The sequence below is a fragment of the Nicotiana sylvestris genome, chromosome 12 (genome assembly GCF_000393655.2).
Source record: "Nicotiana sylvestris chromosome 12, ASM39365v2, whole genome shotgun sequence".
Lineage (NCBI taxonomy): Eukaryota > Viridiplantae > Streptophyta > Magnoliopsida > Solanales > Solanaceae > Nicotiana > Nicotiana sylvestris.
Window position 1 is genome coordinate 8,053,175 of NC_091068.1, and position 11,593 is coordinate 8,064,767.

The 11,593-nt window shown below is 37.9% G+C and overlaps 1 protein-coding gene across 1 annotated transcript; it reads right to left on the minus strand.

Moving 5' to 3' along the window:
- Positions 1–1,468: 1,468 nt before the first annotated feature.
- On the minus strand, positions 1,469–2,764 carry LOC138882653 (uncharacterized mitochondrial protein AtMg00810-like). The gene is made up of 3 exons (XM_070163260.1): positions 2,688–2,764; positions 1,822–2,133; positions 1,469–1,757 (listed from the first exon to the last, which is right to left on the minus strand). The coding sequence occupies exons 1-3, from the start codon at positions 2,762–2,764 to the stop codon at positions 1,469–1,471; spliced, it is 678 nt and encodes a 225-aa protein (XP_070019361.1).
- Positions 2,765–11,593: the final 8,829 nt, after the last annotated feature.

Genomic DNA, 11,593 nt, shown 5'->3' on the forward strand with positions numbered 1-11,593 from the left:
ATGTTAAAAGAGACCTCTCCCCTATGCCCCACTTTATGCCCCACTTTCTACTTCTTCTTACGCCGAATTCCAAACAAATAGAAAAATGATGTGTAAAAAAAATATATACTTATTAAAAAGCCCTTGCTTCAATTCTTTCCATTCCCTCCTCTTCCTTTCTAATTCATCCAAACCTCTCCCTCTTCAACTGTTATCTAAAGCCTAATGTTCTATAAATTTCTCCTATTTAAGTTAGGTACGGGTTTTCGAGCTTTCTATCCTGATATATAAAATACAACTAACTGGATAGTGTGGATTGTATTATATTTTTTGGAAGAGAGAGGGAGAGAATAAAATTGGGTTAAGGGATAGTGGGGTTCATGTGAAAAAAAAAATAAGTATAATTATAAGGGCCTTCACGTTGCGTGGAAAATAAATATTTTGCCATATCAGCGGAGAGGTTCACGAGATGCACTTGCGTCAAGTTGAGATCTAAATGATCATTAGGTAAGTTGGAGTGTTCAACTGACAGTTGGAGCCAACTTCAAATATTTGTTTATGTATTTTTGCCCTTTTATAAAGGTAACATAATTTTGCTCTGACATCAATGAGACATAATTGAAGAAGAGAAATATTAAATTTGTGACATCATGGGCAATGTGGTTACTAACTTCCCTTAAATTAAAAGAAGAATATGTAGTTAGAGCTGTGAGTTAAAAGGAATTGACAAATTGTTTTAATGCATAATCACAGAAAAGCAGAAGCCACACATACTTGCTGAAAATTTTCGTTGCACGCTATAGGAATTAGGGGCAGCCTCTCCTAAAACCATACTATAACATGGAGCAAAAGGTGTCACAAAAGTTTAAGGAAAGAAAAAGAACATAAAAAGAACATAACCCAATAAAAAATTAACAAATTCACTGTAGGCCTCTATATTGAAGATTTATGTGAATCAACTGAAGAACTTTAGTTGGACAGAATTGAGAAAAGAGAGGAAAAATGAGCTTAGCTCAGTATTTCTGAAATTAACTAAGAAGAAGTACTGTTACATTGCCTAACTAATCGCCTATGTACACATCTCCCTTCTAACTAACAAACTAACTCCCACGCGTACAAATACATATCCCATTTAACAAAATGTAATAACAAATATTCTACTCCTATTCTATTTCTATTAACAGATATTGACAGCTCATGCAATCCCTTTTTCATCACTCCCCCTCAAGATGGTAGGTGCAAAGACATTGAGCACTCCCAGCTTGCCAATTAGACACTCATGTTGTGGTCTTCCTAATCCCTTCGTTAGAACATCTGCCAACTGCTCCCTTGAAGGAACGTATTGAGTTTTCACTAGTTCCTCTTGTATCTTCTGTCTAATGAAATGACAGTCGATCTCTATATGCTTTGTTCATTCGTGAAACACTGGATTTGTTACTATTTGCATTGCAGCTCTACTATCACTATGTACATTTACTGGGAGTTTCAGCTATGTTCCCAGCTCCTTTAGTAATGCTGCTAGCCAAACAACCTTTGAAACTGCACTTGCCATGCTTCTGTATTCAGCTTCAGCTGAGCTTTTTGAAAGTGTGTTTTGCTTCTTTGACTTCGATGAAACTGGTGATTCTCCAAGCTTGATTTGGTATCCTGACACTGACTTTCTAATGTTAGGACATGAGGTCCAATCAGCATCACAAAAAACATTGATTTCACTTGAATTTTGACTGCTCAGCAAGATTCCCAGTCCTAGTTCCCTTTTAATACTACTCTTATGGCAGCTGCATAAATTGGCTGAGGGTTTGTATTGAGAATGCAATATCTGGCATGGACATAGTTAGGTACAATAATTTCCCAATAAGCTTCTGATATTGGCCTACATCTGCCAATATTTGATCTTCTATTGTGCACATCAGCTTGTCCAGTTCTGGAACTATCAGCTTGATATTTGTCTCTAATGGTGTCCAGGCTGGTTTTGCTCCACTTAGTCCCATGTCTGAAATTATTTCCAATGCATACTTTCTCTGATTTATCAGGATACCCTTGTTGGATCTACTGAACTCCATGCCAAGAAAAAACTTCAGTTCACCCAAGTCTTTGATCTTAAAAGCCTGTTGCAAGAAGACTTTGGTGGCTTCAATCAACTCCAAATGTTTCCTGTAACCAACATGTCATCAACATATATTAGTATCACCATTATATCTGCTCATTTCTTCTTGATGAATAATGAATGGTCTAAATTGCTTTGCTTGAACTCAGCCTCCACCAATGCCTCTGTCAGCTTTAAGTTCCATTATCTGCTTGCTTGTATTAGACCATAAAGAGATTTTACAAGTCGACGAACCAATCCAGACTCCCCCTGACTTGTAAAACCCTATGGTAGATGCATATAGACCTTATCAAGTAAGTCTCCTTGCAAGAAGGCATTGTAGACATCTAATTGTTGAACTGGCCAATTATGCATAGCCATCAATGAAAGGACTGTTCTCACAGTGGTGATTTTCACTACAGGTGAGAAGGTCTCATTATAGTCAAGACCATCTCTTTGATTGTAGCCTTTGGCTACCAACCTTGTCTAGAATATCTCCACATCACCATTATCCTTAAGCTTGACTTTGTAGACCCATTAACAACTTATAGTTGTTTTCCCTTGAGGCAGTGGAACCAGTTCCCAAGTGTTGTTGGCCTGTAGAGCTTGAATTTCATTCTACATAACTTCTACCCATCTTGGATCCTTAGAAGCTTCCTGAAAAGTCCAAGCCTCAACAACTGAGGAGAATATACCCATTTATGCTTGATAAGAAGTAAAAAGATTAGCATATGTAATATAATTGTTGGTAGGGTATAAGGCAGTGTTTCCTGTTTTCCTTGTGGTTGCATAATCTGTCAACCAAACCGGTTCTTTAGGTTCCCTCTGTAATCTTCTTAGAGTGTTAGGATGCGTCTGTGCCGCATGAGGATCAAGAACCTCTGAGGTGATGGCCTCTGAGTCTTAGACTTCAGTGGCATTGTATTGATCTGTTGCCTGCAAGATGTTGTCTAAGCTTTGCAAATCTTGTGTAAAACTGTCTGAATCCTATAAATCCGCTGCATATTGTATAATGTATTCTACAATACCATTAGAGACATCTAGCTGTTCTGTGGCTGTAGCAACAGGGCCATCTATATTTCCACCTTCAAAACCATAAGCATCATTAGCAGTACTGGGAATACAAGGCCTGATTTGGTCCCTAGAACCATCAGCTGTATCTTGAAAAGGAAATATAGACTCCTTGAACACCACATCCCTGTTGATAAAGAACTTGTCCTTATCCAAATCATACAATATGTACCCTTTAGTGATACCAGAATATCCCATAAACACAGCTCTGACAGATCTACTGGCAAACTTGTCTGTTCTGGGTAGTGTACTTGCAAAGCAAAGACATCCTAGTGTTTTCAAATGAGAAATGAAAGGTTTCCTACCAAAGAACAATTCATATGGTGACTTACCACTGAGTGTTTGTGATGGTAGCATGTTAATAACATAGGTTGCAACCAGAACACAATGGCCCAAAAACTTCACAGGGATATGACCTTGAAATTTGAAAGCTCTTGCAACTTCAAGCAAGTGTCTATACTTTCTCTCAGCCACACCATTTTGCTGTGGTGTGTAGACACATGTTCTCTAGTGAACTATCCCTATAGATGTGCATTAGTCCACCATAGCTGAGTTTACAAACTCTCCACCATTATTACTTTTAATTGTTTATACTATTCCATTAAACTGTGTCTGTATCAGCTTAAGGAATGATTTAAAAACAATCATAACATCATTCTCCAATTGCAGGAGAAAGATCCAGATTATACGAGAGTAATCATCTACAACTGTGAGAAAGAACTTATTACCATCAAAGGTTGGAAAAGTACAAGGTCCCCATACATCTAAATGCAACAGTTAAAAGATTTTACCAATCTCCCTCAATCTCTTCCATTGACACTGCTCAATGGAAAAGACTACCTCACATGTCTAGACATTGGATAAATATTATAACTATCTATTACACACTTGCAATCCTCCAATTTATATCCCAGAAGCCCATTCAATGATCCTCCAGATGCATGTCCTAATCTTTTGTGCCACAGAGATATATCCTCCTTAGTTGTCTGAACATTCAGCCCTTTGAATGTTGGTACATTGTTATCAGTATTTAAGGAAGCTCTTGGTACTAACAAATAGAGTCCATCTTTCTCTTTACCAATCTCCCTCACTTTCCCATTTGAGAGGTCCTGGAACAAGCAATAATAAGGATAGAAAGAGACAAAATAATGTAAGTCCCTTGTTATCTTTGATACTAAAAGAAATTTGTATGCAAACTCTGGGACATACAATACATCTTGCATTTCCCCTGTTTCTGTGATTTTACAATTCCCAACATGTGGCACAATTGTACATTCTCCATTAGGTAAATGAACTCTTTTGTCTCTAGTATGACTAATGTTCTTAACATTTGTTAACATCCCTAAATCTGCTACCATATGGTTTGTTGCTCCTGTATCAACTATCCAACTGCCTTTTGACATCTTAGCCATAAAGGAATAAGCTGTACCTGCCATGTTTGCCATCACATCCTTTGGAGTGTCTTTGTTGAGTAACTTCATGATCTGATCATACTGATTTGATGTAAGTTGGGGTACTTTTTGCCAATTTCTTGGGTCTATTATTCAGGGTAACGCGGAGATTGACGAGGATATTACGCATCGTGTTGGAGTGGGGTGGATGAAATGGAGGCTTGCGTTTGGTGTTTTGTGTGATAAGAGTGTTCTACCAAGACTTAAGGTCAAGTTTTACAAAGTGGTAGTAAGGTCGACTATGTTGTATAGAGCCGAGTGCTGGCCAGTCAAGAAATCTCATGTCCAGAAGATGAAAGTAGGAGATGAAGATGTTGAGATGGATGTGTGGGAATACCAGGAAAGACTGGATTATGACTGAAATTATAAGGGACAAGGTGGGTGTGTCCCCTATGAAAGACAAGTCGCGGGAATCGAGGTTGAGATTGTTCGGACATGTGAAGAAATGGGACGCCGATGCCCCGGTCAGGAGATGCGAGAGGTTGACCATAGCGGGGGAGAGGAGAGGTAGAGGTAGGGCCTAGGAAATACTGGGGTAAGGTGATTAGGCAGGACATGACACTACTTTAGCTTATCGAGGACATGCCCCTCGATATGGAGGTGTGGAAGTCGAGAATTAGGATTGTGGGTTAACAGGTAGTCGAGAGTCTCTTCTAATCACACTACTACAAGTAGTAGCAGCCTTGTATTCTCTTATTTCAAGTTCCTTCTTGTTAGACGATGCGACATTATTGCCAGTAGTTCTCACACTTCTATTGTAGCTTCGTATTTCTATTCCTTTGCTATTGTAGGCTATGTTATTTGTTTCTGTTAACTTATTTTCTTTACATTGTTGTTGTTTGTTTATTGTGTCTTTTTCATTGTTCTTGAGCCGATGGTCTATCGGAAATAGCATCTCTTCCTTCATAAGGTAGGGGTACGGTCTGCGTACACATTACCCTCCCTAGACCCCACTATGTGGGATTGCACTTGATTTGTTGTTGTTTTTGTTGTTGTATTTTTATGAATATAATGAAGTGCCTAGAGTTCAAAGAGCTTCTAAATATAAAATATATCACCTTTTTGAGACGTTCTACAAAAAAATAATATCATTTAAAATGAAGAAGACAAATTAATTTTTTGCATGTATATATCTTAGAGGATGTTTTATAGATATAAAAAGACTAAAGAAACTAATGAATGTAATTTTTAATATTTTTGTTCGAATGAGTGGATTCCTTGGACTCTTTGTATGGCTTGGGCAATTCATACTATTTGAGTTAGTTTTTGGGGTTGAGTTGGGCTCAAAGTTTATTCTTATCATGGTAATATAGCCAATCTCCCGATATTGAGCCCCAAGATAAATTAGTTATGCTCCAGTTGGCAGGTCTATGCATGCCGGTAATTTTTTTTGGGGGGAGGGGGGGAGTCCCGCATTGAAAATAGATGAGTTCCTTGAATTCGTTATATGACTTGGGCAATTTTTATCCTTTAAGCTAGTTTTTGGATTGAATTAGACTCAAAGGCAATTCTTAGCAAAGGCATGAACCAGCATTAAAAAGAAAGAAAGATTTCTATTTTCACTTGTCCTTTTTTCCTTAATTTTTTAAATCACATAAATTATTGTGTCATGGTGTTATGGGCAGGGGCAGAGCCACCTTAGCTTAAGCGATGTTAGATGACAACGCTTCGTCGAAAAAGTTTTCTAAATATAGAGTATTTGATTAGTAGCAAAAACTATATAACTAATAAATAAATTAAAATAACGCTGCTCTTCACACACGAAGTTTCAGCTCAGACGATCAATTGCCTGAAATAAATATTGGTGAGACGTTGCGGGTTCGAATCAAGTGGTTAGGTCTGTTTTGGTTCTGAAGGTTTGAGCAATGTTGGCTGTTGGGTCTAGAGTCTAAGTGTTAAACAAAAGAAAAGAATTATTGATTTCAATATCATTTGGAATGTAATTATTTTGTCTGGAGAATTCACAATGTTTTGTTAATGTAAATGCTATAACAGCCACTATCTTGTGTGCATGTTCGGAGTGCTTGTAAACAACAAAATTTGATTTATCACACTTTGTCTACAGTGAGATTGTAACTTGCATCATACAATATGTACGATGACCACACTGAACAATGATTGCACAATTACATACGCATCGTTCTCTTCATTAAAAGGTTAATACAAAGATTTTTACAAATTCAGTGCTTTGTACCAATCTAGCAATAGTTCAAAAGTTCCGCCGTCTGCAAATTCCCTGATCTTATCTTTGCAGTTTCGCGAATTTTCCTCTTTGGATCATTGTTTCTTGTGAATTTTCTTCTTCTTCTCATCTTGTGTAGCAGGCAGCTGGACAACATGTCTGCTTGGGATTTAAAGGGTAATATGGTAATTTAAGTTAAATGGGAACATAATGATTGGTCAAAATAGAATCTTACTGTAGCTCGTGCATAAAGTTTTGCATGCCTTGACTAAATTGCCCTTTGCTTATATTATTATCCATCACTACACACATTCCCATACAACAGCTTTTGCTGCCTTACTTTGTACTTCCCATGTGGACCCCAAGCCCAACCCCACCCAAACTATTTCTCTATGTAATGTGTTGCCGTTTCTCTTTTCTTGGTTAGACCTAAGTCTAAGTCAAGTTGGAAAATTACATGATAGACTACACTTCAAAATATGTACGAATAAGACTAAACTTTGGACGATCATATCTACATATATCTAAGGATTTATGTGATGAAAAATCTATCAAATTAAAGATCTTCAAGTCTAGCTTCTAACACTTCAAACTGTTCATCATTTGGACACTTCTACAAGAAATGACCAAATTACCAAAAGCTAACAGAATTTTACACTGACGAGCCACCCCGTGCGGCGTGCCTGTGGAGATTTCCTAAACACTTCCAAATGTCGTTTCTAGACACATTTTTCACACCAAACCATGCCCCGCAGCACCCCATGCGGTGCGACTGTGCAAATTTTGGATTTTTTACAACCCAACCCCATTTTAATAAGTAACCTTTAGGGATTTATTTGGGACGATTTTCTGGTGAGTTTAGAGAGAGGTAAGAGCATTTTAGAGAGAGAAGGAGAAAACCTAATACCACAATCATCCAATCATACACCAGTCCTCAAGAATCAAGGAAACCAATCACTAGATCATTATCTTTCCGGGTTAGTCCTACTTATAAGCTTTCATACAAGAGGTTATGAGTTCAAATATATTGTGGAGTTGGAAATAGGCCATGCATGTGACACACAGTTGTAGTATGTGGAGTAATGATTATTTTGAGTAGCTTCTTGTTGAAATTGGTTGAGGGATGAAAGAATCTCCATTGTAGAGCCTTGTAGTCTATTTCTCATGTTAGGTGTTTGACAAAATTTCAAAGAGAGTTACATCATGGGAATCCTTCTAATTATTAATCAATTTTCACTATCTTCCTATAGATTGTTATTGCTAGACATGTTTGGGTGTTGTAGTAACTTAAGAAAAGCTCGGACAAGGTATGTTGACTAAACTTTCTCTCTTAGAATCGAATTCCATAATGTTCCCGTAAGTTCAAGTATGGTTGGCTCAAGATTTCTAAATTCTATATTCTGAGTTAACCCCTATAACTTGGCTATTCCAAATGAGTTTTATGTCGTAAAATATATATTCAAAGTATAGATTACGTATTAAAATGTTATGTATTTGAGTCGTGTTTCAAATGAAAGCTAGTATGCCAAATTGGGTGAGAAAAAAACTCGATATGCTTAAGACTCTAAATTGCTCATATGTGTACCTAAAGTCTTGATTGAAAATGTGTTGTTGTTGATAATCTATAAAGATGCTTGAAAAGTAAATAAGTGAATTGGGGATATAGATTGTGTCCAATGCGCCAACAATTTAAGTTATGATTGTGGCTAGTGGTGCCAATGAAATGAGAGGATGGGATAAAGATTATGAAATGAGCCTTGACTCAACTGTTTGAAAATGATTTCGAAAATAGAATTTCCTAAAAGCTTTTGTACTCAAATTATGCCCATAAGTGGCTATTTTAACTAATGCTTTGCTTTTATAAATATATCCAATGTGATTCGAGTTCTTACATACTCAGGTGTTAAAATTGTACATTGTCATTTTTGGAAAAGAGTATTGCAAGCATAAATTGTGTATTGCTTGTCTATGATTTTGATGTATGTTTCTATTGCTGGTCGGTATGCCCCATTCCTTGGGAAGAAACCTTTTGTGTTTAAAGTTTCCATTACTAATGAATTTGAGGTATATGATTTATGAAATATTCTCTATGTTGGTATTTGATGGCGATCCTTGAAAATAAAAGAGGTGAGAGTGTGGAACATAAAATACGACCATTGTACCATGAATAAAGAATCTTGTAAATAGCCAAAAGAGCTAAGAAATTATTGTGGTTATGAGTGATTGAAAATGCTTAAGAAGATTTATACAACGTGAAAGATGTTAAGGTGGGTACATTGTATTTATGATACCTTTGTGTGCATATCAAATATAAAAAAATGTTTTTGGGATTATCGATGGTCGCCGAGGAAGGGTCGGTTAAAATAGCCTAACTCCGAAACTACACATGCCGGTGTAGGAGTGAATCATGAATATTTTTGGGATGATATTGATGTTGATGAAATTATTCCCCTCTATTGGGATGAGATTACTGGTAAAAATGGTTGATGTCGATCCACACGACAATGTGGTGAGATGGCCTAGCCGATCAGGTCGTGATCGGATTCCATGCTGCACGCATGGTGGTGATTGTGCTGGAAATTGTAATTGAAATTATTATTGTGGTTGATCGAACTTCGCGCTAGTCTATTGGGTCGTGATCGAACTTCGCGCTAGATTTACGGTGGTATATTTGCATAGAAATTGAAATTGTGATTGATCAAACTCCGTGCCAAGAGTACGTTGGCATTGTGAATAGTGGCATTGTGAGCAGTGGTATTGTGAACAGTGGTATTATTGGTACTTAAGATCCCCCAACCAAAAAAATATATATTATATTCGTATTTTGAAAATTTTTATATTTCAATTGGGCATTTGGATATTATTGATTATGAGTTGCTGTTTCTATGATTTTCCTTTTCGTATGTGGTCATTCTATTTTGAAAGAGGACTTTTAGCTTTACATACTAGTGCTATTAGACGGTACTAGCGCCCTTTTTGCCGGGGGCGCTACATTTTTAATGGTTGCAGGTGGTTCTACACCAGGCGATATTAATCAGTGATAGTGGTACACTCTATTCAGCTGACTTGGTGAACCTCACTTCATTTTGGGGTCATGTATTTTTTGTTTCTCATGTATTGCGTTTTGAGGTATATCCCGGGCCTTATTACCGACATTTTCATATTACTTTTTAGTTGTACCTAAAGGCTTCGTAGATAGGTTGTAGGTAGTATTTGATGTTGGGAACTGAATTAGAAATGTTGGTATTTGGAATACATATTTTTTAATAAATCTATAAACTCATACTTTTTTGGAAATTATGAATGAAGCTGCTAATGGAAATGGAAATTGGGGTTGTTAATGAAATCCCCTCGATGTTTAATTAATGAGATATATTTTCTATTTGTTCATTGATGAGTTTGGGTAGAAGGAAATCTAATAGGCTTGCTCGGACGAGTTCACTCATTTGAGCAGCAGTCGCGTTCCTTGAGTTCGGACCGTGACAGATTGCTTATGCTTCGCGACAGTTGAAGCCTCATGAGAAGAACTATCTGTCCATGATTTGGAGTTGGCTGCCATCGTTTATGCATTGAAGATTTGGATGTACTATCTCTATGGTGGTCCTGTGAGGTATTTACAAATCATCGGAGTCTCCAACACTTGTTCAAATAGAAACATCTAAATTTGAGGAAGCGGAGATGGTTGGAGCTGTTAAAGGACTATGATATTACTATTTGGTATCATCACAGGGAGGCCAATGTTGTGGCCGATGCCTTGAGTAGGAAGGCAGTGAGTATGGGTATGCTTTAATTCATTCTTGTTGGTGAGAGGCTACTTGCAGTTGATGTTCAGGCCTTGGCCAATCAGTTCGTGAGATTAGATGTTTCGGAGCCTAGTTGGATTCTAGCCTTTGTGGTTTCTCGATCTTTCTTATTTGATGGCATAAGAGAAAGTTAGTATAATGGTCCTCATTTGCTTGTCCTCAAGGACAATGTTCAGCACGGTGATGCCAGTGATATTACTATTGGGGTGGGGTATTGAGGATGTAGGGCCGTATATGTGTGCCCAATGTAGATAGGTTACGTGAGTTGATTCTTGAGGAGGCCCACAGATCGCGGTATTCCGTTCATCCGGGTGTTGCGAAGATGTACCAAGACTTGAGGCAACATTATTGGTTGAGGAGGATGAAGAAGGATTTAGTGGGATTTGTAGCTCGATGCCTTAGTTGTCAGCAGGTAAAGTATAAGCATCAGAGACCGGGCGGATTGCTTTAAAGGCTCGAGATTCCATAGTGGAAATAGGAGTGGAACACCATGGATTTTGTAGTTGGGATCTTACGGACTTCGAGGAAGTTTGATGCTATTTGGGTGATTGTGGATCAGCTGACCAAGTCCGCGCACTTCATTCCAGTTAGGACTTCTTATTGGTCAGAGTGGTTGGTTGAGATTTACATCCGCGAGATTGTTCGCCTTCATGGGGTGCTAGTGTCCATCATTTTAGATCGGGGCACGCAATTGACATCACAGTTTTGGAGAGTCATGCATCGAGAGTTGGGCACACGGGTTGAGTTGAGTACAACATTTCACCCTCAGATGGAGGGACAGTCCGAGCGCACTGTTCAAATATTAGAGGATATGCTATGCTCTTGTGTCATTGATTTCAGGGGTTCTTGGGATCAGTTTCTGCCACTCACAGAGTTTGTCTACAATAACAGCTATCAATCAAACATTCAGATGGCTCCGTATATGGCTTTGTATGGTAGATGGTGTCGATCTTCGGTGGGTTGGTTTGAGCTGGTAAGGTTAGGTTATTGGGTACTAACCCGATTCAGGATGCATTGGACA